This window comes from Phragmites australis, chromosome 1 (assembly GCF_958298935.1).
Source record: "Phragmites australis chromosome 1, lpPhrAust1.1, whole genome shotgun sequence".
NCBI lineage: Eukaryota > Viridiplantae > Streptophyta > Magnoliopsida > Poales > Poaceae > Phragmites > Phragmites australis.
In genome coordinates, this window is record NC_084921.1 from 475,151 (window position 1) to 502,117 (window position 26,967).

The 26,967-nt window shown below is 44.6% G+C and overlaps 2 protein-coding genes and 1 pseudogene across 2 annotated transcripts; all 3 read right to left on the bottom strand.

The window, feature by feature from the left end:
- Positions 1–1,259: 1,259 nt before the first annotated feature.
- LOC133922740 (probable prolyl 4-hydroxylase 7) lies at positions 1,260–4,387 on the bottom strand (annotated as a pseudogene).
- A 1,278-nt stretch (positions 4,388–5,665) lies between these two features.
- LOC133886670 (zinc finger CCCH domain-containing protein 1-like) lies at positions 5,666–6,535 on the bottom strand. The gene is made up of 2 exons (XM_062326449.1): positions 6,055–6,535; positions 5,666–5,925 (listed from the first exon to the last, which is right to left on the bottom strand). The coding sequence occupies exons 1-2, from the start codon at positions 6,533–6,535 to the stop codon at positions 5,666–5,668; spliced, it is 741 nt and encodes a 246-aa protein (XP_062182433.1).
- A 3,761-nt stretch (positions 6,536–10,296) lies between these two features.
- Positions 10,297–13,098, bottom strand: LOC133925151 (protein kinase PINOID 2). The gene is made up of 2 exons (XM_062371355.1): positions 11,885–13,098; positions 10,297–11,431 (listed from the first exon to the last, which is right to left on the bottom strand). The coding sequence occupies exons 1-2, from the start codon at positions 12,445–12,447 to the stop codon at positions 10,558–10,560; spliced, it is 1,437 nt and encodes a 478-aa protein (XP_062227339.1). The 5' UTR covers positions 12,448–13,098; the 3' UTR covers positions 10,297–10,557.
- Positions 13,099–26,967: the final 13,869 nt, after the last annotated feature.

The window sequence follows — 26,967 nt, forward strand, 5'->3', positions numbered from 1 at the left end:
CACGAGTACTGTTCATACTGTTTATGAACAGTGCAGCGGATGGTAGTATCGGAAGCCGATGGCATATAAGGAACTGAAACATTTATTCGATGGTACAGAAGTAAACAGAATTTATTCGATGACGGATTGTAGAATCAGTAGTTATTCGATAGTAAATCGTAGATTTTTTCTTTTTTGGGGGCATATCTCACTGCTTCCTTGTATTTCCAATAGAACTGGTTCTAGAGCCACCTACGACCACGTCCATCACCATGGCAACACCTAACTCGCTGTTGCCTTCCATTGACTCTGCCCTCTAGGGTTTGGACTACACCAAATACAAAGATCTAACTTTGTGAAGTCCGACTCTACCATTTAATCTGAAAGTTAAATGATACGTTGTTTGCATTACAAAATGGTGCAGCCATAAGCCCATAAGGCCAGAACACCAGATGACCAAACTATTTATGCACCAGAAAAATGGTGCTTAAATGTAATTCTGAATTAAAAAACTCGATTAGCCATGTCGGCATAGAAAAAAATGTCTGATAGAACCAAATTTACTACACATTATTTTTATAGTCTGGGAAGAATCTAAGAACTCAATTAGACATCGAGACTAAGTCACAAACAGAATACGGGCAACTTTAAACTACCGGCTATTTGGTTCTCGCCACTAATAAGTAAAGCCAAAATTTGGCTTCCATTTGGTTAAGAGGCTATTTGGTTAGAGACTGAAGGGAGTCAAACCAAATTTTGATTGTGCCTCAAAAATTTAGCTTTAGTTTGGTTTGAGATCAAAATTTAGTCATGTCTCCAAAAAATTTGACCAGCCAATTTTTTTTTATAGTGTTTCTAGTCAAATCTCGAATGACAAAATCGTCCTCCACAATTTTTAACCGACCAAATTTTAGCTTAATCTCTAACCAAACGTCATTGTGACGGCTAAAATTTAGCATTGCCTCTGATTTAGCCTTTGGTCAAATTTTGGTTTAGTCTATTAGGATCAAAAACCAAACAAACTCTAAGTCAAAATTTGGCCGTGTTTGGAAAAATTGGCAGGCCAAAAATTTTTTATAGTAAAATTAGGTAAGATTTTAGTGTTTAAAATGGTCGTCCCGATTTTGTCCAGTCAAAATTTTAACTTTGTCTTCAATCAAACACTACGACTAAATTTTAACTTGCTTACTGGGCGTGAGAACCAAACAACCGCTATACACTTTGTTGAGCCATTAGAGGCCTACAACATTCACGTTTCTACTCAAGAAAATCTTAAACACTCAGCACGCACGGCAGCTCTTCCGACAAGTGCCATAGTAGTCCGGACTGCCTATCATGAATACCGGATTCCTGTCACATTCACCGCCAGCAGCCCAACTGACACATCTATATCATCTTCATCATCCTCATACGCCAGTGAAGATTTTGGAGTATCAATCTTTCTCAAACTGATGTGTTTTATGGCCAGCCACTCCTCGCCTTCAAGGACAGAACACACTTCATATTGGCTATTCTTGTCTAAAACTCCATCAGACTTCAAATGGAACTCGGAATTGCATTGCCCTTAACAGGTTGCACTGCATAACCGGCACATTCAGATGGCGTCCCCTGCTCACCTTGGGTACCCTTCAGTTATCGAAATAGTTTGTATAAGATTCTTTAACTTTCAAATTAATTATTACTACTTAGAAAGAAGACATCATGCACATAATTATAAAAGTGCATAATTATCCTGAAAAGTGGTTCTAACAAGTAGGCCCTGTGACAAACAATATTACCTCGGATCTTGGGAAGACAGTTTCGCCACCTCGCTTGACATTAGAAAGATACATCAAATTTGTCACAAACCTGTCGATGACACTTCCTGATTCAGGTTCATAATTCTTATAGTCACTTCTGTCACCCCATATTTCAAAATATGCATACTGTCTCCATGGTCTGAAGGCCACTAAGGATGTCAGCAGCAAAATTACACAGAATTACAAAATAGTAGACCATATGAAACGTGTGATACCTTTTGGAACAAAGCACCATATTGATATCTTATCTTCGATCTTTGAAATAATTGCGTCCTTCAAGAGGATAAGATATATAGGTGCAAATTAAATTGAATGTTTAAAAATAGAACAGTCCAGTACTAGTAACAGTTCAAAAATAGGTAGTATATTCAACCCTCAAATGTGACTAAACTTTGACATCTACGATTAACTAGATCCTAAATAATGATGAAGAAATACACATTTGCTTTGCGGGTTGCAATATAAAACAGGAGCAGAATTCAATTTCATAAATCAACATATTTAAAGAAGATTGATAGTCTTTCCTTTGTAGAAATGATTATCAATGAAGATTGATAGGATTCGACGCAGGTTCCTATGGAAAGGAGACGAGTCAGAGAAAGTGAGCGGAGGATATTGTCTAGTCAATGGGGAGATTGTATGTCGGCCTAAAAGTTTAGGTGGGCTGGGAATCTCAAACCTACATAAATTTGATTGAGCTTTGCGGCTTCGATGGCTATGGTTCCAATGGAAATAAGAAGACCGACCGTGGGCAGGAATGCATATTCCATGCGATCAGATGGATAGGGATTTGTTCAACGTATCAACGGTGGTCAATATCGGGGATGAAAACAAGGCATTGTTCTAGCATTTTAGCGGGTCCAGCCAAGCCCCAAAGAACATAGCATCAGCCCTATATAACAAGGCAAGGAGGAAACATCAAACGGTCAGCAAAGAACCGCCAGATCATAATTGGATGCGAATCCTGACGCAAATTGGTACACCTCAAGAACTGGACTAGCTTGTGCGGTTGTGGGAGAGCATACAAGACGTGGTTATACAGGCAGGAGTCCCTGGTAATATCTTATGGCGATGGACAACAAATGGAGAATACACCACTAAAAGTGCTTATCAGATGCAATTCCAAGGATCAATACAAACGCCATAATATGAAGCATGTTTGGAGAGCGCATGTGGAGTCGAAATGTAAGTTTTCCAAGTGGGTCTTCTACAGCAAAAGATCCTAATGGTGGATAATTTGGCTCGTCGTGGATGGCCACACGATCTCACCTGCAAATTTTGTGGCAGCGCTGATGAAACGACATTACATTTATACAAAGATTGCCCATACACCAAGGAGGTTTGGGCATTGGTTGCCACCTGGTTTCACCTAACCACCCTGCCAATCCTAATAGAGTATCGCACGATCAAAATATGGTGGTGAGAAGTAAGCAAAAGGATGGACAAACAACATAGGGATGAAGTCCTACGGCTGGTGACTTATTTCTGGTGGAACATGTGGAAAGAGCGGAATATGTGAACGTTTCAAAACCAAGCCGAACCACCAATGCACATGGCTCACGGCATCAAAGAAGATTTTGATGAAAGGAAGATGACATTTCGGGGATAGGGCAGTAGCAACTCTTCCCATGTAATCATAACTAATTCACATCTTTGTAGTTACCCTGGTGGTGGCGTGTGTGTTGAGCTCGCATCTGGGGGCTCTAGGTGGCGTTACTACGGCCCTCTTGCATTTCTATATTTTCATCCTTTTTAGTCGTCCTAATAAAAAATCGGTGGATCTCCTGTCGTCCGTTTGGAAAAAAATCATTTATTTTCACAGGTCACAACTAGTTACTAAAACACAAATAAAATGGTACTGAATTGTTGATAAAAGAGAAGGTCTCCATGTGTGTACTTTTCAGCATAATCATGAAAGAATGTTCATCGGAATATCATGAAAAAGAAGTATGTGTACTCACTTTGCTATCAGCCAGGTACACCTTGATGCTTGCATCGATGTTGTCCTGAGAACTATTTCTAGTACCATCATTAACAACTAAAGGAGATTCTATCTTACCATGTGCCTGCAATAATGAAAAATTAAGCTTCAATAACGAGAATAATTAGGATTGATCTGTGATAAACATAATGGGATAAAGTACCATAGATATTAATTAGTCGCACTCCATGTCAGAAAAGAAAACCTTCATACAAGAAGACCCTAAATTAAGGTAAGAAACATGGTAGTTGTCCACGTAAAAAGAAGAATCAACAGGAAACATCCGAGTATTAAGATAATCAAGTCAGAGACAGTTCCAGGCACACAATTATAAGTACTACAAGATCGAGGTCTTTCATGAACCTTGCAATCAGGATAACAAATGCATCAAACTAGATGGCAAGGTTCCTGATTGCAACAATCAGGATAACTCATTTAGCAACAATCAGGATAAATAAACAGGGAAACTAAATGAGTTGTTCCTTTATCAAACTAGATGGCAGTGGGAAAAGACGACAAACCTTGGATGCCATGAGAGTCGCTTTGATTTTGAAGAGTCAAAAACAAATCGTGAGCTTGAAGAAAATGTGGAGTTTACTATGTCCGGATGTGCAATACTCAAATCAGACCAGAAAAAGAAATAATCGAATCAGAGCACACTGTTTTCTGCTCAAATCATAGAACTGTGCTTTAGTGTTTCATCATAGCTCCCTGTCTTTCGTATTATTAGCCCGTTTTCTCCTTCGTTATCCCCCTCCTTTCTTAGATTTTTCTACCCCCATTTCCTTGATTCCCCAGCTCCTCCCTCTCACAGCTCTCTTTAGCTTTCACTCACATTCTTCCCCCTTTTCTCCACTTCTACGATAACTTTAATTGAACTGACATGGCTCTTTCTGTAGTTGATGTTTAGTTTGCTTTTATCTTCCGCTGGTCATTTCTTAGACCTAATTGATGATGTGAACTGTGTGATCATCTGAGCATTTCATTCATATGTTCTTTAAATTTGCATACTAAACACTTTAAGATTTGTTTGATATTGTTTTGTTTGATAGTTTACTTCAGGCCTTTTGAATTGAGCCTCAAGTCGTTATTACCATTCATAATCAACTCAAAATGATGAGATTCACCATATCCCAGATACATAAAATGTAATTAGACTACAAAGAACCTGCTGTTGTTCACCGCTACGATAAGGTTGGGGCAGTTAATCGGTATGGTCATGCATAATTCGCAAGGTTGCCCAAATCAACAACTGTTATATAAATGACAGGGTAACCCAATGTGATCCTATCCAAGAAAATGAAATCAAGCTAGTCCAGCACAAATTACTTTCTCAAATAAACACTAATGGAGATCCAGATCCATCAGACATGCTGCAACAAGCACCAGTAAGGCTTCAATCTCAGATCCCATGCTCTCCTTTCCTCTCCTCTCCTCTTTTCTTCTCATCCCCTGCAGCTCTGGAAGATTGGAACTCTGCCCCCTTGGGATCCAATCACCTGCAAATTGACAGATCCGAAACTCTCTATCCGCTGTGAGCGAAAGGAAAGAACCACAACCACTCTGCAAGAAGAAATGGCGTGAAAGCCCAATGGGCCTTATTCAAACCATGGAGCCAAAAGGCCCATCGGCAACAGAAAGACGTCCTCAACCACAAGTGAAAGCAACAACACTGATAAAATATTCTAGTCTTGCAAAACCAAAATGATGGCATCATGCAATCAGGTTTGCTTAGACGGATTACATGCACAGATTGAACAACAACCGAAAGACAAGCACAGCAATGGAGGAATTGTTCGCTTCGAGAGATAGCAGATTGCTGGATCAGTTCTTTCTTCTTCTTCTTCTTTTGTCACTGTGATCGATGGTAGACATGGAATCCATGGACGATGCATGGTGAGCACTCTCAGTCCTCCTCCGGCCAGTCGCCGTAGACGCCGCTCAACTTTCTGCGGCTCAGAAGCTCCAGTCGGGTGACCTTGGCATCGTCCTGCCCGGCCGCGGCAGGAACAGGTGAGAACGCCCTTGCGGTACCCGGCGCATAGCTGCCGCTGCCGCCACGCGTCGCCCCGGCCGCCGCCGGCCCCGGCGAGAACGCCCTTGCAGGTGGCGTCGCGCTCCTCCTCGCCGGCTCCACCAGCCTTGGCCCCCCAGGGTAGCGGATTCCTGCAGCAGAACGCAAGGGCGACTCACAGATACTCAGATCAAGGCATGATTTCGCGAGATCCCGGCGCGATCGGCCATGCACACACGTACGCACGGGAGCGATCGAGCTAGAGCGGCGCACGTACGTACCTGCGGCCTCGGCTGCGGAAGCATGGGCGTAGGCGCACTTGGCCCCCCAGTGGCAGGTCCCCTTGTCCCTGAACTCGAAGCACACCTTGCCCCCGCCGGGGAACCCAGCGGGGCCCCTCCCGTTCTCGTGCTCGGCGGCCGCCATCCGCCGCTTGACAAGCGCGGGCGGCACGGGCAGCGGCGGGCGCAGCTCCGCGTGCCCGTGCGCGAACGTGCACCCGTCCTCGTACGCGCACCTCCCGCCCGCCTCGAACTTCTCGCACAGCTTCGTCTTGTAGTACACCTTCTCCGGCGGCTCCGGGAACTCCCCGATGATCCCCGCCGCCGATCCGTGCCCCGACACCTGCTGCTCCCGCTGGTGGTGGTGATGGCGGTTTTGCCACACCGCCGCCGACCCCGCCGACAGCACGATCACCCCGTCCGGCGACGCCTCCCAGAGGCCAGCACCAGCAGCGGCGGCGGCGTTGCCCTCCCTCTCCATGACCACAACACCAAACCCTAGCCCTAGCGCTAGCGTGACCAGCCGCCGAACAGACAAGGCTAGAGATTTATAGCGGGAGAAGAGGAGGAGACGGCCGGGATGATTCGGGGGCGCTCCCCTTGGCGATCGGGGCCGGGCAGGAAGGGGATCATCCGTCTGGCTCCAGGTTGGATTCGATCGGATGGATCAGCATTGGGGCCGGGTCGACCAAGCGCAGGCGCAGCACCGCTGCGAGACATGCCCGAAACGCCTCCTCGTTTTGTTTGCCATCGAACTCCGTGCGCGTCTGGAAGCCGGAAACGGAAGGTGGTTGGTGACATGGATTTCCATTTTGTTTTACTATTTTGGCGAAAACATCGGAATTTGTGTAATTTTACTGAAATTTTGATTATTTTTTCCCTTACTCTGTGAGTCGCACGTGTTACTGAAAAAAATAAATAGAATTAGATATTTCGTTTTATTTTGAAATTCGTGCAATTTCAATGAAATTTTAATCCCTAGGTGGAGGTAACTTGCATCGGAATTTTTTTAATTTTTTTTCAAAAATTGCAAATATGTGTGCCTGTTTTAAAATTTTGCAGATATATACATCTATCTTCGTAGATCTTTAAATTTTCAAAACAGACACACATATTTGTAAATTCCGAAAATAAAAAATATAGAAATAAAAAAGCTCTTGCATCGGAGCGTCGAGAGCATCGGCGAACTGGGCTTGGGCCCGGACTGGGACTAGGGTTTGATGAGGCCAGTTGGGTTGTGATAGGCCGGAAATTTGCTAAATGATGGATTGGGCCCACTATTTAGTGGGCCAGAAATTAGAAGTACAAAACAGAAGAAGCCTGGAATTCTGCTTTTTTCTGCGTGCAATGAAATTCTGCTCACGAAAGGACTGAAATGGACCATAGAGAAGGATTGGGCTTGGTATGTAATAGGGCTCAAAAGTCCATGCCACAGAGTTCAATGAAGTTCTTTCTTGTCTCAAGCCTCGTGTGATTTACTATACAAATGAAGGTATATTTTGTTTTGATTTACTATACAAATGAAGGTAAAAAAGTCAACCTTTATAAGTTTTGATGATAATGAATCAAATTATATGCATATTTACTATACAAATTTTGTTTCAATAGATTTATATCTTAAAGTACTTTTAATATGATGTTGATTTTATCGCAATTGGCAACATATTATAAGAGAAATTATCGCAATTGGCAACATATCGTACATTCTTGAACAGAGGGATTGGATTATTAGTGTATTACAGTAGCTTTTAGGTCTTCGTTTTATACGGCTGATCGAGTGATCGGAAGCCAATTCGTGAGTTATTTGCTTCCCTGTTACTGGTACTACTTGTTTTCAAGCAGAGTTGCAGTTGTCAGCGATTCTTTTGTCCAGGTTTCGGATTACGGTATATTTCTGGAAACTTGGTCTAATAAAATACATACTCCTAAACAGATCATCATTGGCCGCTTTTTCTCTTATTTCATCTTACGCTGCGGCGCGTGTGAAACATAATCGAAGTGCTGAACTATGAGCGTTATCTGGTTTGAGCCTATATTTTCCTGTCTATTTAGACTTTCGTGGAAGACTGCCCGTGCCTGATCATCGTCTAACGCATGTATGCACAGTTCCATTCCAGACGTTGGAGGCACGCGTGGCGAAAAAGGATCAGATTTTCACGTTTGCAATCTGCAACCGGGCGCTGCTATCGATCACGGACTGCCATGATGTGTTTGCTATAGGCCTGGCACTACACGAGAAGGTAACGCAGGCTGGTTGTTGGCGAAGCGAGAGAGAGAGAGAGAGAGAGAGAGGAAATGGACGAGTAAAATAACCAAGGAGTGTGCGTGTAAGTGCGAGCGAGACTGACATGGGCATGCAGTGGACTGAACAGTATCTTCCACATCCGGCTATCATGCAGGTTGCCCAAGGGCGTCTCATCATGATTCCATGGCCTTCATCATTCGCCCCTCGCCGTTCTCTGAGTCCTCTCTCCCTCCCTCTCTCCCAAGGGGAGTGAGTGAACCGTTTGCAGACACATCATCGCAGTACTATCAGCGATGCAACTGGAGAGAGAAGAGAGACAGAGAGACAGAGAGCAGAGAGACAGAGCAATAGCTGAAAAGAGCTGCGCACGACGGTCATTCCGCGTCATTGTCTCGATACGCATCCATTCTTCTCACCGTGCCCAACTAACAGAACAGAGTAATCACATACCTATGCGTAGACCGATCGATTTTTTGTAATCAAGGTAACTTGGGAAGAGCAACCACTCAAAAAAAAAAAACTTGGGAAGAAGCAATAAGGAGGAGAGGAAGATCACAGGTCATTGGAGATCTATCCTGCCCGAATATATTGCTCATCCTTTTCCACGGAATGATTATACGTATGCGGATAACTCTGACACGAGCATATAGATAGGTAGCCCTTTCGATCTTTTTTCTTCAGCGCACATACACCACTATGCATGCACCCTACATACGAGTTCACCTTCTACATCACACGTCTAATGCACTCGTGTGTAGATATGTGGGTTTAATCCTGGCAATACATGCACCGTTCTACGAGTGACCTAATACATAGGGACAGAGGAAACAGAGAAGACAAGTTGATTTGAGCTCATGTATGGAAATTGATTTTATTTGCACTCATTACTTTCCAAATGATCAGATGAGAAATCACATCACGTCAGTGACATGCATGCAAGTGCGCCTGCGTTGTTGGTCGTCTGCGCCGCAAAGATCCAATCGGATGGATGCGACGTGCAGGCAAAAGGCCGCAGAGGCGCGGTACTGACGGATGTCTCGGTTCCCGGCCGCGTTGTGCCCTGTACGGCGAGAACGACGACGGCGCCCCTCCCGCCACAGCGGCCCGGCCGCGACAGCTCTCCTAACCCGATCCAAGTACGTGCACGTAGTCCACTCCAACGGCAACTGCACTGCTGGTAGCTTGCTATCGTCAGTGCACTGTAGCCGTTCTACTTCTTCCACACTGATGTGTTACAAATCAACGATATATGTCTTCAATCATAAATACTCGATGTTTTGAATAAGATTTTAGATAAGATATAGTAAATTTGTGAAGCTTTGATTACTAATAGCTTTTAAGATATTTAATCCAAAAATATAAAAAATTTATGTATAAATTTGTCTTTAAAAATAATTTTATAATATTGTACGTTTATTAGATTTTATAAATGTATTTTAATAGAAAAGGTTGTTAAAGGTACACATTGGTGATGGTCTCATGTACGAATGGGTCCACCCAAGGTTTGGTTCGCCTGTGCTGGTCCATGTGTCAATGAGAATGACAAGTGGGTCCACCCCAAGTGTTTGCCTTTGCTGGGCCCACGTGTCAATGAGAGCCGTAGGCACGTCCGTTCCGGCACAGATCAGGAGGCTTTCCCGCGAATGGTAATGCAGGGAACTGCGTGCACCGAGAGAGAGCTCAGCTGACGGTTCGAGACAGCAGCAGGCAAAGCTGCATCGATCGGGGATGGTGGCGGGTGAGTGCGCGCGCGCGACCAGGTGGTGGGGGCTCGGGCGCGAGCACGGGGAAACGGGACAAAACGCGCGTGCGCGAGGGCGCCATGAGAGCCGACCGGCATGGCGTCCAGGGCCCGCCCGTGGCTGCCGGCCTCGCTGCACCTCCACTGCCGCCCACTCCGCAAATGGCACCGCGCTCCGTGATTCTCTCTCTCTCTCTCTCTCTCTCTCTCTCTCTCTCTCTCTCTCTCTCTCTCTCTCTCCCCCCGACCTCCCGGCACACTTGTGCTGCAAACACACGCAGCCTCGTACACTGTACCGCCATCACACTGTCAAACAGGATTCTTCTAAGAAAATCGATCATCTTGTCAGCGAAATTAACTAACAGCAAAATGCTAGCCGAATTGAGGAGCGATTTATTAGGTAGATGGACACGACTTCCACAGCCTGATTGATTCTCCGGTCTCCAAGAGTGTGGTACTGATCTATATACACTACACCTACACTAATCTGCTGCTCTTCAAACAAAGATACATGCAACTAAAAGTACTCGAAACGGTTGTCGGGCCGGTAATTGTACGGCTCTTGCCTCTCCTTCTTGCTCATCATCAGCACCTTCTTCTGTGCTGGCACCGGCACCGGTGGCTTCGGCACCTCCGGCGGCCGGACGGACCTCACGAGCGCCCAGTTCACGCCCTTGAAGAACTCGTGCCTCTTGACCTCGGCCGAGCCCGTGCAGCCGCCCAGCCTCTTCTTGGGGTTCTTCACCAGGAGCTGGCTCATGAGGTCCTGCGCTCGCAGCTGCTCGTCCCACTCCTTGCCGCTCGACGCCGTGATCCGCGGGAAGCTCAGCGGCTGCTTGACGATGTTGACGAGGGTCTTCTCGTTGTTCTCCCCCTTGAACGGTGTCCGGCCGTAGATCATCTCGTACATGAACACCCCCAGGGTCCACCAGTCCACCGCGCTGCCGTGGCCCTGCCCGGAGATAACCTCCGGCGCCAGGTACTCGTGCGTGCCCACGAATGACTTGGACCGCGCCGAGACGGGCTCGACCACCAGCTCCGGGTTGGTGTCGAGCTCCGACCCGTCGGCACTGTCCGCCTCGCCGTCGCCGGGCTTTGGAGTGCCGTCCTTTACATGGCACTTGTGCACGCCGTTGAAGAAGCACGACAGCACCGGCTGGATTGGCGGGACGCAGGACGGCTTGCCAGTATCAGCTCGGCCGGCATTGCGGGGGAGGCTGTTGTGACGGAGCAGCCTCGGAACGACGTCGCACTTGAGGGAGAGGTCAAAGTCCGAGAGCATGATGTGGCCGTCACCGCGCACCAGGACGTTCTCCGGCTTGAGGTCCCTGTACACCACCCCCATCATATGCAGGTACTCCAGCGCCAGCACCGTCTCCGCCACATAGAACCTGATATTATTCATTTCGAACAATGCCAGTCAGTTCACTGTCAAAGATAATCCACCGTACTTTCACGCAAAAACAGCAGTTTATAACCAAGTTAATGTGCTTCTCTTCTTTTGATCAAAGATAATCAGCTATCTTTAAGTTGCATTCAGCAATGATTTGGAAAGAAGAATATCTCGGCATACATGTCGCTATACATGCAGCTCAAATCATTAGCTTACATGAAGCCCCAGTGGTTGCAACAGATCTGTTTAGATTGACAGTGCAAGACAAAAAGCGTCTGCTGAAAGCTAGCACCAATGCACATGAAAAGATGATCACAAACTCAAAGCGCTATGCTTTTACAAAAGTGACGCTGAAACAAAGCTTGACCCTGAAACAGAACTTCTCTTCTCATGCCTCAGCTTCATATGTGGGAAAAAAGACGTTCATGCTAGTTTGGAAAATGGACAATACCTCGCGGAGGAGATGCTGAACCGCCTGCCCCGCTGCCGCTGCCGGGCCACATGCAAGTCCCCGCCGGGGCAGAACTCCATGACGAGGCAGGCGTAGTGCGAGGCGTCGAAGTCCGCGTACAATGTCGGCAGGAACGGGTGGTCGAGCGTGCGCAGGATCTCCCGCTCCACCTCCGCCCGCCGCAGCTTCTTGCGGAAGGCCAGCGCGTCCTTGTCCACCACCTTCATCGCGTACAGGCACCCCGTCGACCACGGCTCGCGCAGCTGGCACAGGTAGACGTTCCCGAGGTCGCCGCTGCCCAGGCGCCGCACCAGGCGGAAGTGCTCCAGCCCGACGCGGCCAGCTGCGGCGCGGACGCGCCTGATGGCCTCCCATTCAGCCTGGTTGGCCTTGTGGGGCTTGTGGCGGGATGACGCGGCTGGTGCGTCGCCTCCGCCGACGAAGGAGCGCACCGAGACCGAGCTGGAGCTGCCAATGTCACTGATCCAGCTCCGGCGGGAGCCTGGCGCCGTGAGCGAGGACCGGCTGCTGTCGTAGTCGGATTCCTCTCTGATGGCAGCCATGGAGGCTCAAGACAGAGAGGCAATGCACTGAGAAACCAAAGTGAAGGCTCTTCTCTTCTCTCTACCTCCCAGCTCCCTGTGTTACTATATAAACAGCTGTGGACTGTGGTTAACTTGAGCTACTGTGTGGTCGTGTGGATGGCAAATTTAAAACGCCTAAAGTCACATAAGCCAGCTTTTTACTCTAGAGTATCTAGTATTTGTTAAGTATATAACTATTCCCCAGGATCTAACAGAGTTGATTCACCTTTTTCTCCACTTGGATGGATGATTATAGGCAAGAATCATTGGACCCCAAGACTAGTTGGAAACTAGCTGGCTCAGTGTCCTCAAGCAGCTAGCTATCAGCTGCACCAAGGTAAAGCCATGCACGCAGTAAGAACAAATGGGTAAAAAGCGTATGAAAAAACAACAAGAGGAGAACTGGAATCACGCAAAGAACTCTGTAACATTGTAAGTGTAAGCATGGTGGCATTGCTTTATGCCTGGATGGGGTCACATGAAGAAGAAGAACCAAGAGAAAGTAAACCGGAGGCCGCTTTGGGATTAAAGAAAAGAAGATACATGTTAGAGCTTGCAGTTGAAAGTTACACACGCATCACCCGTGCATGTAGGTGCAGCAATAACACCCACCTCACAACGCTGAAATTATAAAAGATGATTGACCTTTCCTTCCTCTTACTCTCTTCTCACTCCTCTCTCTTTTCTTCCTCTTTTGACACAGATCTTTAAGGGTTCATGCGAGTCCATTTAGTGGCCACGTCAACCACTTAATCTTTCCATCTTTTTCTCCCATGCCTTGTTGCCCAGGCTGTTCAATTCGATTCTGTGCGTGTGAAGCAGGAAGGCTACAATAGCATCAGGCTTTAGGCCGATTAGCCTTATCCATTCTTTCACTAAACTGTTATCTAAGGTGTTGGCTCTCCGTCTCCAAATACATCGACCGACTGATATCCTGTTGGCAAAGCGCATTCATTAAGGACAGGTGTATTCATAACAATTTATTTTATGTACGCAATCTGGAGTGATTCTATCACCAAAACCGTACCCATCCCGCCTCTTCAAGATGGATATATCAAATGCCTTCAACATGATATCCTAGGAATACATGTTTGAGCTCCTACAACACAGGGGTTTCAGTGAGCGGTGAAGAAGTTGGTTAGCTGCTCTCTTCTCTTCTTCGGTTCTCCTCAATGGAGTCCCCAGCCTAGAGATCCAACATGCAAGAGGACTAAGGCAGGGCGACCCATTATCCCCTTATTTTTTCATCCTTGGCATAGACACCCTGCAACGGCTTTTTGAGATGGCCACAGAGGAAGGAGCCCTTACCCCTCTGCGTGGGCAGCAGGCAACCTTACGCTTATCGCTTTATGCCGATGATGCAGCTGTGTTCACAAACCCAAACAAGTAAGACATAAACATGATGATGGACATTATCCAATACTTTGGAGGAGCTACTAGGTTGCAAATTAATCTCAATAAGAGCGCAGTGTCTGTCATTCGATGCCAAGGCTTCGACATGGTGGCAATGCTTGAGAATTTCCCTAGCCTACAGACATCCTTTCCGATCACCTATCTAGGATTGCCTCTCACACTTGGCCGCCTTCGTCTTGCTCACTTACAGCTGGTCCAAGACAGGGTAAAGACTAGATTGAGGGGCTAGCAGAGATGGCTTCTCACGCCGGCTGGCAGACGGGAGCTCGTCTGTACCATCCCGAGTGCACTGCCCACCTATCTCTTGACAGGGCTCCAAACACCAAAAGGTTTCATCAAGGAATTAGATAAGGTGCGTTGACGCTTTCTCTGGGTGGGTGACCAAGAGCTCACCGGCTGCAAGTGCAAGGTCAACTGTAAAATGAACAAGGGTTCCCGATCTTCCGAAAGGTTCTGGTAACTCTCGATTTGGTGGAAACGAGACACAAGTCGATCCGGCTTCCGAACAACACGATCCGAAACCCCGCAATCGCAGCACCACGTCTCCTCTGGTTATCAACCGGCGTTGCACGGTTGACCTCGCCAAGAAGGCTAAAATCCTTGCCTGCGAATCGAAGAACACAAGCAAGAACAAGGAAGAATGCAACCAAATTGCAGATGAATGATTAATCTCACGAGTTGGGGTCTCACAAACCGACGAAACGGCGAAACTGTTCTTAACAGAATAATCTAAGCAAAACCCAACCCTAATTAGGGCGGCGGCTACTGTATATAAAGGATTAGGGTCGGCCAAGGACCCCTGGACGTGTCCCTAATGGACTCCAACACGATACATGGCCCAACTGACCAAAAACGGTGACGCAGCACCGGGACAGATTCTGGACGCTGACTTGTTTCGACGTTTCCCGTTGATTCAGAAGGAATTTGGACCTCAAACCAACGCCATTGGTTTCCTTATGAAATTATCTTTCCAACCATATGTGAATCGTCGAAAACGGAGTCCGGATGAGTCCTGGACGTCCGTTTTACTGCTCGCTGGTCCTGGAGGTCGAGGCTGATTCGGACTCGAGTTGGACTGGACCTCCTGCTGTTGTTGGACGTCCTAGCTGCTCCTCCACGCCTCCAAGCCTTCCTCTATGTGTCTCCTTGTCCTCTCCATGATTCCTAACCAACACATAATCATTAGGTAGTAATCTATTCTCAAAATTATATAAAGAGTTGCTTAGGAACGAGCTCACCTCTAAATTTAATTGTCGTGCGCGAGCTCTTGTGATTGGACCTTGAAAGTTCAATGGAGGATCATTGTATGTATCCGAGGGAGTGATGTCCTCATCATCCTCCCCCTCTTGAATTGGAGTCGTCCTCGACTCAAGCTCATCATCGGCTCCCAAGTAAGGTTTCAAATCTGCAATGTTAAAAGAAGGACTAACCCCGAACTCGGGTGGCAACTCAAGTTTATATGCATTATCATTTATTTTCTCAATTATCTTATAAGGACCAGCAGCTCTTGGCATTAATTTAGACTTACGCAGCACTGGAAACCTATCTTTTCTTAAATGTAACCACACTAAATCACCTGGTTCAAGTTTGACTTCTTTCCTACCTTCACTACCAGCAATTCTATACTTTTCATTCATCTTTTCGATATTTATTTTAGTTGTTTCATGCAACTTACGAATAAAATCAGCACGTGCACTAGCATCACTATGTGTTCTTTCAGTGGTAGGTAAAGGCAAAAGATCAATAGGAGCGCGAGGGGTAAAACCATACACTACCTGAAAAGGACTTACCTTGGTGGTAGAATGTGTTGCCCGATTATAAGCAAACTCCACGTGGGGCAAACATTCTTCCCACATCTTCAAATTTTTCTTCAAAATAGCTCTCAACATGGTACCCAAAGTGCGGTTCACTACCTCCGTTTGGCCATCAGTTTATGGGTGGCAAGTAGTAGAAAACAATAGTTTTGTACCCAACTTATTCCATAGAGTGCGCCAAAAGTGACTCAAAAATTTAGCGTCGCGATCTGAAACAATAGTAGAAGGCATACCATGCAAGCGAACAATCTCTTTGAAAAAGAGGTCAGCAATATAAACGGCATCATCACTTTTATGACAAGGTATAAAATGTGCCATCTTAGAAAAACGATCCACAACAACAAAAATGCTATCCCTCCCTCTCTTAGTCCTAGGCAATCCCAAAACAAAGTCCATCGAAATATCTGCCCAAGGAATAGAAGGAACAGGAAGAGGCATATACAAACCATGTGGATTCAAGCGAGACTTAGCCTTTTGACATGTGGTACAGCGTGCCACGAACCGCTCAACATCTCTCCTTATCTTTGGCCAAAAGAAATGTGTGGCCAACATAGCCTCTGTCTTCTTAGCACCAAAATGTCCCATCAATCCTCCTCCATGTGCTTCCTGCAACAACAAAAGACGAACAAAACCAACTGGAATGCATAGACGGTTAGCTCTAAACACAAATCCATCATTGATCACAAACTTGTTCCATGTACGTCCCTCTTTACAGTTCAGCAATACATCTTTAAAATCAGGATCAAGCACATATTGTTCTTTTATTGAGTCAAGTCCAAAAATTCTATAATCAAGTTGGGACAACAAAGCATATCGTCTAGACAAAGCATCAGCAATTATATTATCCTTCCCTTTCTTGTGTTTGATAACATAAGGAAAAGATTCAATAAATTCAACCCACTTAGCATGTCTACGATTCAGATTATTTTGAGAACGAAGATACTTAAGCGATTCATGATCTGAATGTATAACAAATTCTTTAGGCCACAAATAATGACGCCACGTCTCTAAAGAACGTACAAGTGCATACAATTCCTTATCATACGTAGAGTAATTAAGAACAGGGCCATGCAATTTTTCGCTAAAGTATGCAACGGGCTTACCTTCTTGCATCAAAACACCTCCAATGCCAACTCCACTAGCATCACATTCTAGCTCAAAGGTCTTACCAAAATTTGGAAGTTGCAGCAATGGCGCGTGCGTAAGCTTGTCCTTCAAAGTGTCAAAGGATTCCTCTTGTGCCTTACCCCAATGGAACACCACACCTTTCTTTGTCAACTCGTGTAAGGGGGCAGCAATGGCGCTGAAATCCTTCACGAAACGACGATAAAAACCTGCAAGTCCAAGAAAACTTCTCACCTGTTTGATGTTTTGGGGCACCGGCCAACTCTTTATGGCTTCAATTTTCATCTCATCCACCTCAATTCCCTGTGGAGTAATAACATAGCCAAGAAAAGAGACTCGATCCGTGCAAAAGATGCACTTCTCAAGGTTACCAAATAAACGTGCATCACGTAAAGCATTAAAAACAGCACGTAAGTGATCCATATGTTCATCCAAAGACTTGCTATAAATCAATATGTCATCAAAGTAAACCACCACAAATCGTCCAATAAAAATTCTTAAAACCTCATTCATCAAACGCATGAAAGTGCTAGGTGCATTAGTTAAACCAAAAGGCATTACTAACCACTCATATAATCCGAATTTAGTTTTGAAAGCTGTTTTCCATTCATCTCGAAGTTTCATTCTAATTTGGTGGTAACCACTACGCAAGTCGATCTTTGTAAAAATTACAGAGCCACACAACTCATCAAGCCTAGGAATAGGATGGCGATATCGAATAGTAATGTTATTGATGGCTCTACAATCAACACACATACGCCAAGTACCATCTTTCTTAGGAACCAAAATCACAGGAACAGCACAAGGACTAAGGCTCTCACGTACATACCCGCGGTCCAAAAGCTCTTGGACTTGCCGCTGAATTTCCTTAGTCTCCTCGGGATTGGCTCGATACGCAGCACGATTTGGCAATGTTGCTCCCGGGATCAAATCGATTTGATGCTCTATCCCTCTCATAGGTGGCAGTCCCGGGGGTATCTCAGCTGGGAAAACATCCTCATACTCCTGCAAAAGGTTAGTGATAGCAGGAGGTATCGAACTAATAACATCATCAAGCGAATACAAAACTCGTTTGCAAACCAAGGTGTAGCAAATATCATTATTAGAAATTTCAGCAAGGTCACTTTTTAGTGCAAGCATAACACCACCCTTCAATTTTATGCCCTCTACCTTAGAACTAGGTGCAGACTTATCCTTTTTAGGTGGGTAAAGAGAATTAGCAACTTGCTGATTTTCAGATTTAGTATCACGCAAATTAACAGCTCGTTCTTTATCAGCTTGTACAATTTCAGCAGGGGTCATAGGAACCAAAGTAATTTTCTTTCCTTTATGCATAAAAGTATATGTATTACTTCTACCATGGTGTATAGCATCATTATCAAATTCCCAAGGTCGACCCAATAAAAGTGAGCAAGCTTCCATAGGTACCATATCACAGTCAACATAATCAGCATAGGAACCAATGGAAAAAGAAACTCTGCAAGTTTGTGTTACCTTAGCTTTTCCAGCATCATTAAACCACTGAAGATTATATGGATGGGGGTGTTGGCGTGTGGTCAAGCCAAGCTTCTTGACCAAATCTGAACTCACCAAATTATTACAACTACCTCCATCGATGATGACACGTGCTCGCCGATTTTGGATGACGAAGAAAATCTGGAACAAGTTATGGCGTTGCAGCTTCTCTGGTTGTTGTACCTTTGTGCTGAGCGCCCGCTGCACAATGATGCTCCTATAGGTCGTTGTGTCATCACTGCTCAAGATTTCGTTGCTCTCCTCAACAACTGGTTCTTCTTCTTCTTCAATGTCAGAGGCGCTGATGTACCCATCTTCCGTTGCAATGTATGCCCGCTGACTTGGGCAATCCTTCTGCACATGACCGAATCCATGGCAGCGACGGCATTGAATACCAGAGGTGCGTCCCGTTGATGCAACAGAGGAAGCACTCTTGGAAGGTCCCTGCAAAACAGAATTTTTACCTGAGCCCGAAGGTCGTGTAGTGACAGGATTTGGTGCCGTAGCTGCTTGTTGCTTGCTCGCTGGTGAGGGAGCCCTGTAAGTGGATGGTTTGGACAGCCCAAATGATGGTCCTGTGCGCGGCGTGTATGTGGTGCTGGCCTTGTACTTGCCCTGCTGCTCACGCCCCTGCAACTCCTTCTCTGCAAGCATAGCAAACTGAAACAACTGGTTGACATTGTTAAATTCTTTATAATCAATAATATCCTGGATTTCACGTCTCAAACCCGAATAAAATCGACAAATAGAATCTTCGTTTCCCTCTACTATGCCACAACGCATCAAGCCCTTTTGAAGCTCACCATAATAATCCTGCACAGATTTATCTCCCTGTTCTAAGCGCATCAATTTCTTACGCAAGTCTCTATGATAAGATGGGGGAACAAATCTATCACGCATAGCAACCTTAAGCTCTTCCCAAGTACGAGGTGTGGCATCATCTGCAGCTAAACCAGTCCACCAAATAATAGCAAAATCTTTAAACTCACTAGTGGCTTGTCTAACTCTATGTTGTTCAGGTACTTGATGGGCACTAAATTTTTGCTCTACTGTCATCTCCCAATCAAGATATCCCTCAGCATCATAATGTCCCGAAAAAGAAGGTATAGTAAATTTAACCTTAGCATAAGGATCTTCAGGAGCTCGATTATACATACCTCGATGGTGGTGGTGATGTGGAACGCCACCCATACCTGTGGTGTTAGTGCGAAGACGACGCCGTAATCTGTTTTGCAATATCGCCGCTGGATCAACATTAACATCGTCATCATACAACTCATCACCGGTGTTGCTTCCATTCACATCTTCGTTGTGCACAGGACAGTTTTCCAAAGCATTTACCCGGTCGGTGAGCTCGGATAACCGTTTGTCCACCCGCTCAACCGCGTTTGCGAGTTTCATCTCAATTATCGCTTCAGTTACAGCCTTGATGACTGTCTCCCTCATCTCCTTCTGAGCATTGTCTACAACAGCTTGTAGCTGCTCTTGGCTGACACACTCCTTGAAGTCCTTTGGCGTTTTATCTCCTTCATCTGACATTGTGGAAACAAACACAACAACAAACAGTGAAGGTTATCCCTAATAATTGTACTACAAAGATGGAGTGGTGCCTCTCAATCAAGATCAGCAAAGGTAGACACCTTACCAAGCTCTTACCAGGGTTCTTACCAGCAAAGCAAAGGATACCTGGAAGGCGTGCGAGCGATTGCAGGGATACAAACCAGTGCTGTTCAGAAGAATCTGTGGGGCTTGGAAGGCACACAAAGAGAACAAATATGTATATGTGGAACACAAATCAGAAACAGATAGTAATGCTGAATTATAGTCCCAAGTACTTGTTCTCGTTGCTGGCCTAAAGTGTTGCAAGTACCAAGTATGTGTGTTAAACAAGGTGGAGAAACAAGTATGATGGATAGCAAGAGCAACAGAAACAAAGAACTAAACAGCACACGCTAACACAGCTCACTTTGCCCTTCTCTATGTGCTCCTCTAGATATTGTTCCTCTTTTGCCCCTCTCTTTTTTCTATTTTTTGGGGCTGTCGTTGTTTTTTTGGGAAAATTCGACTTTTTCTTTTTATTTTTTTGATATTTTTTTCACTTAGGAGCACACAAGAGGGAACCACAGAAAATTTGAGCTTAAACAAGTGAAAGACGTGACCTGTAGAATTTTTTGAAGTTCAGCCGTAAAATGAGAAAAATATTTGGAAATTGAAAACTCAAACTTCGGAGGCGAATTTGGGAATTCTGATTTCGCCGAACCCGATGAAGCGGGGGACGAACGGATCCGAAACGCTGTTTCGATGCGAAAAACTCTATGACTTTTCTGAAAACGGAGTTCGTATGCGAAAGTTATGCCCGATTTGAGAAACGACTCCGAATTAGAGGACAAAACGGGAAGAAAGTGGGGAAAATATGCGACGGAGGCTAGGGTTTGATGGAAACGGTGGGGGAAAACACACGAACTGGACTCTAACACGACCTAACCAGCAACAAGACCTTGACCAGGACACAAACTCAACACGACGAACTCTGAAACTGAAATATGCAAAAGCTAAAGGCGCGGAAGGGTTGTAGGACAGGAAAAAAAAACGATATGGCAGTGGACTATGGAACGAAGGCGAAAACACTCGAAACTAAGGGTAGATATGAACCTGACGGTATACCTGAAGCTCTGATACCACTTAAAATGAACAAGGGTTCCCGATCTTCCGAAAGGTTCTGGTAACTCTCGATTTGGTGGAAACGAGACACAAGTCGATCCGGCTTCCGAACAACACGATCCGAAACCCCGCAATCGCAGCACCACGTCTCCTCTGGTTATCAACCGGCGTTGCACGGTTGACCTCGCCAAGAAGGCTAAAATCCTTGCCTGCGAATCGAAGAACACAAGCAAGAACAAGGAAGAATGCAACCAAATTGCAGATGAATGATTAATCTCACGAGTTGGGGTCTCATAAACCGACGAAACGGCGAAACTGTTCTTAACAGAATAATCTAAGCAAAACCCAACCCTAATTAGGGCGGCGGCTACTGTATATAAAGGATTAGGGTCGGCCAAGGACCCCTGGACGTGTCCCTAATGGACTCCAACACGATACATGGCCCAACTGACCAAAAACGGTGACGCAGCACCGGGACAGATTCTGGACGCTGACTTGTTTCGACGTTTCCCGTTGATTCAGAAGGAATTTGGACCTCAAACCAACGCCATTGGTTTCCTTATGAAATTATCTTTCCAACCATATGTGAATCGTCGAAAACGGAGTCCGGATGCGTCCCGGACGTCCGTTTTACTGCTCGCTGGTCCTGGAGGTCGAGGCTGATTCGGACTCGAGTTAGACTGGACCTCCTGCTGTTGTTGGACGTCCTAGCTGCTCCTCCACGCCTCCAAGCCTTCCTCTATGTGTCTCCTTGTCCTCTCCATGATTCCTAACCAACACATAATCATTAGGTAGTAATCTATTCTCAAAATTATATAAAGAGTTGCTTAGGAACGAGCTCACCTCTAAATTTAATTGTCGTGCGCGAGCTCTTGTGATTGGACCTTGAAAGTTCAATGGAGGATCATTGTATGTATCCGAGGGAGTGATGTCCTCATCAAACTGGTCCTGCGTATGTCAACCTACTGCAAATGGTGGCTTGGGTATCACAAATCTTGATTTCCTTGGCCGTGCGCTATGGCAACGCTGGCTCTGGTACGAGTGGAAGCACCTTGAGCGTCTTTTGCATGGAATGGGCCTTCTAGTCAGCTTGACAAACATCGCCCTTTTCAACGCTGCTACCTCGGTCCAGATTGGTGATGGCAATAAGGCCTCTTTCTGGCTCTCCTCCTGGTTGCAGGGTTCGGCACTGGCATATCTCTTTCCCTCCCTTAACAATCACAACAAGTGTAAAAAGCAGACGATTGTTGATGCCCTTGCTGAAGATAAATGGATTCGGGACATTGACAATAGTCTAACCCTGACCCTCATCTCTGAATATGTTGAACTTTGGATGCTAATGTAACCGATACAAATGAATATGCGAGGCTCTTCTTCGGACTTGATCACCTAGATGCAAACAACTTCAGGGGAGTACTCTGTCCGATCGGCCTATCTCCTTCAGTTCGAGGGCGCCAAATTGACTGAGATGGAAAGCCATGTATGGCGGCCTTGCCCCCCCCCCCCCCCCCGGTTGTAAGTTCTTCCTTCGGTTACTACTCCAAAAACACATTTGTACTGCAAATCATCTACAAAGACGTGGATGGCCCCATTGTTACTTCTGTCAATTATGTCTGTGTAATCTAGAGACGGTGGATCATCTGTTCTTTGGTTGCGCTTTTACAAAGGAAATCTAGAACAAAGTTGGCCTATGGTTGCGGCAAGCTAGACTGTTGCCGTGTAATTGGCAACTGGAAGCACCTGGGCCATGTGTGCTTCAATGGTACAAGTCTCTCAGTCAAGCTGTTGCAGATCACGCTAACAAGGGCTTACGATCGTTATGCATCCTGGTCATTTGGCATGTTTGGAAGGAGAGGAACAACCGTGTCTTCAATCGCAAGGAAAAGACTATAGTTCAAGTTGTCTCTGAGATCCAAGACGAGGCACACGAGTGGGCAATGACGGGTGCGGAAGCTTTGGCTGCAATGCTACCGGTGTTGGACAGTACCATACCTTAGTTGCTCTCTCCCTACCTCAGGTTTGCTTAGCTTGTAGCTCTTGTAGCATACCTTAGCTTCTCTCTCTCGTTGTGGAGCGTTTAGTTCAGACCTCCATCTGAATGCTTAGACTTTTCTATATGCAGTATGTGTCTTACATACTGCTTGCTACTTGATCTCCTCTTAATTAATCTAAGCCTCAGCAGATCTTTTAAAAAAATACAATAGCATTTAGGCCATGTCTTGCCTATCGCCGTTGAACCATGGCTGGTGTTGATTCTTGCAGCAAGTAAAACTTTAGACACCCTAATTCCAAAATTTGCAGGGTACTGTAATTCGCCATATAGCTGCAAGAAACAAAATACAATTACATGAAAACAAAGAATACAGTCATCATCGTACTAGGAAAAGGATCAATTGTCATATCAAACTAGCAGTGGCAAGTAGGATGCATTTCAGTTCTCACCAGGCATATCGGACCAAACATTAACTTCCAGATCCCCCAGATTTTCTCTGCTTTTTTATTTGTACCTTTAGGCTTCTGCCAGTACCAGCATAACAGCCATACGTCATACTTCCCCTGTATCAGGTCGTCGATGTATTGTACAATCTTGCCTGTTTTATCACATTATTGAGCATGATGAACTTGCTAGGGCATCTCCAAGTAGGATTGTGGGAGCATTGAAAACACCAAATCTTCATGGCAGATTCTGCCTGCCAACACAATGTTTGGTCGCTTTGGACAGACCCCTTTTGCAGTTTGCAAATGCTATCTGACCACGGTTACTTGCATCTGTCTTTTGTCCAAATATATATATATATATTAGCGATGGGTGGAAGGAGAGGTGGCAATAGCTGGAAGCAAAGGCGTGAGGGCTTGGGAGTGGGGTGGAGGTATTAGTTAGGGTAAGGGATATGTCAGTTGCTGTGCTTGGATGGGTTAAAAATTGACAGCCCAATACATCTAATGTTTTTTCTTTTTTCTTTTCTATTCTTTTTTTCTTATTATAAACACGTGATGCATTTACTCTTAGATTTATGTGGATCAATCATAAATGTGAAAAAATAGTAGTTATAATGCAAAATTAGTTTCACAACATATTTTCTCTAATTTGATTTTTCTATTATTATTATTATTATATGCACCATATTAATTATTTTTAAAACATAGTAAAACGTATCCGCATATCTAGTTTTTTTTAGGAAAATACCATACCCGCGTATCGGTATCTGCCTAATACCGATACACTTATCCGTATTGGTGCTACATAGTTAGCAACTAGCAAATGAGAAATTATGTTTGCCGATGCGAAAAGGTTGCATGATCATGTCCTGCATCTACATTGTAGATCCCCCTCCTATAGATTCTGGGAAGATAAAGTATGGTTACTGGCCCAAAACACATACAACCTGTATAGATTCATCTGCACAAACAAAACCACCCCACTCACAACTTACAATGTAGTGAATTAAGAATTGAGGAAGAGGAGAACTGACCAACTGAGGAAAACATATAATCAAAACCGTCAAGAAAATTAAACATGGAAGCCCGAGCTCCATCCATACAAAAACAAGCTAATGATGATTGGTTTCACAACTTGAACATATGCATCATGCTACTCAATGGCGTTTATGTATGTAAGAATGCAAATCATGCAGTTACAACATAAAATAAACTTTTTAACTGCCATTCAACTTCATGGATTCAGAGGTATAATCACATTCTACAGTACTGTGTGCAGTGGATCACTCTCTAGGGCCACAACCACTTTTTACTTTAGAGGACGAAACCATTGGGAAACACAAGAGAAAAAGTTTCCTACAGTAAAGCACAACCCATTGGAATCATTGCCAAACAAGTCCAATTCAAAAAGTGTTCTGATCAGGGTGAAAAAGTTTTGTTTCCCGCAATTATAGCAACACTGCAGGTCACCAGATACCCTTGCAGAAGAGCTCCAGTAATGCATGACCACACAGCAGGTCCACACTCGACAAGCAAAAGGTAACAAGACAATAATAGAACGAAGGGAATATTCATTGGAGGAGCTGTCTAATCAATAGGATGGTGATATAGCTTAAACCTCTAGCTGAGGATGATATTTAGGGCTGTTTGATAGGTTCCAGTTTTTCTCACTTTGTGAGATCGTTTGGCTAGTTGGATAGATTCTGATTCTCGAGAGAAGATGACAGTTGTAAATGAGAAGAAACTGATTCAGAAACGGGAAAACCCACCTTTTGCATGTTTCTCCCTCGTAGTGTAAAAAAGATAAACATTTCTCTTGTTTTGGATTCAAATCACTTGCCAAAAGCACTATTAATTGTGGCTTGTGTAACCTGTATAGTAATCCACGAGTCACTGTAGGGTGGTCCTGGACCCTATACTAAGGACAATTGTTTACGTAAAAAATGATTAACTGAATAAAACGTGTGTCATAAACTAATATGGACAACTTGAACAAATGGTCCCAGGCCAACAGTGTCTAGAATTTGTTTTTAGTGAGGCAACAATAGTTACAATCATTCTGTCTTGGGCCAAAACTGTAATCTATGAACAACAACTTTCACTCATCGGCATGTTTTCTGACTTTGTCTGAGTCGGTGGTCCACAGTAGGAAGTATGCTGCAGATACAAGCAGGTATGGATACTTGCTTGGTCTCCAACTAAAATAAACATATAGCTGCCATATGAAACAATGAAACATACCAGTAACATACATACACAATGATAAAACAATAGTAAAAATGTAGAATTGTGAAATAATCGATAGATTTGAACACTGCTAACAGTTCTAAAGAAGATATGTAGGAAAAGGTAGCAAGTTCCAGAAGCACAACACAGAGTAATGCAGCATTTCAAGACTTGCAAACATGTCAAAAGAAAAATAACAAATATTTGCTGAGTCAACTGAAAAGAATAAGCAGGCCACAAGGATTTCAGATGGGCAGTTGGACTTCCAGGAAATTTGAAATGTCGACAAAGTTAAGTTGTCCGGCAAAAATAAAAATAGAGGGTGGGTATTGGCGGAAGTACTTGAAAATTCATAATTACAACTGAATTTTTTTGTGAGATTGATTTTCTTCAAGAAATTGCAACACCTAACACAAGGGCTAATTAAGAGAAACTAATATAAACTATGATGTTTTCTTTTTTTGAGATGAACTAGGAAGTTTTCTGAACACACCCTATTTCATCACAAGCTCCTTTACAGTACCCATAAAACTATGTGGACCATGCCTCCTTTACCAGGTATAAGGAACGACCTAAAGGCTGTCTTGCTTCTAGCTCCCTAGCTTGCTATGCCAACTTGCATGGTTTGTAGCGGCAGGTTCAAAGATTTTGCTATTTCGAACAGAGAACATCCTGCAATAGCGGTTAGATTTAAATTTGTACTATTGGTATTTGGAGACTACGAGGTACTGTTAAGTTTCTCTACATTACCGAGCAACATACAAAACACATACCGCACATACGAATCACTAACCACATTCTGTAACTTCTTTTCCTTTGAGAAATTTAGGTTCATGCCATCGTGTCAATTGCAGTTTCGGTTTTTGCCATCGCTTGTGTAATTATTCGGTTCATACCATTGGTTTTAAAACTTGTTAGGCTCATGCCACTGTTGGATCAAACCAGTGGTATAAACCGAACAGGTTTTTCGGTCTAAACGCACAACTGGTGGCATGAACTGGAGAATTTTTACAACCAATGGTATGAACCTAATAATTCAAAAAGTAATGACAAAAACCGAAACAACAATTGAAGCAGTGACATAAACCTAAATTTTCCTTTCCTTTTCTGTTTGGCAAATGACTAATCTACCCATAACTATCTAAGAACAATTAACTGAGCAGCAAGTGTAATAGGAGTATTTCAATATTAGCAAATGTGTAATACCACTATGACATGTTGTAAGTATTAGTAGCTGCAAACAATCGAGCACACTACTCTCCTGCAACACTCCATCTGACAACTCAAGGGCAGCTTCCCTACACAA

Excerpts from the sequence above, each read along its gene's own strand:
- LOC133886670 (XM_062326449.1), bottom strand. The coding sequence starts at position 6,535 with ATGGAGAGGGAGGGCAACGCCGCCGCCGCTGCTGGTGCTGGCCTCTGG. Across the intron at positions 5,926-6,054 it reads TTCCGCAGCCGAGGCCGCAG|GAATCCGCTACCCTGGGGGG; the intron begins GTACGTACGTGC and ends GTTCTGCTGCAG.
- LOC133925151 (XM_062371355.1), bottom strand. The coding sequence starts at position 12,447 with ATGGCTGCCATCAGAGAGGAATCCGACTACGACAGCAGCCGGTCCTCG. Across the intron at positions 11,432-11,884 it reads TTCAGCATCTCCTCCGCGAG|GTTCTATGTGGCGGAGACGG; the intron begins GTATTGTCCATT and ends GAATAATATCAG.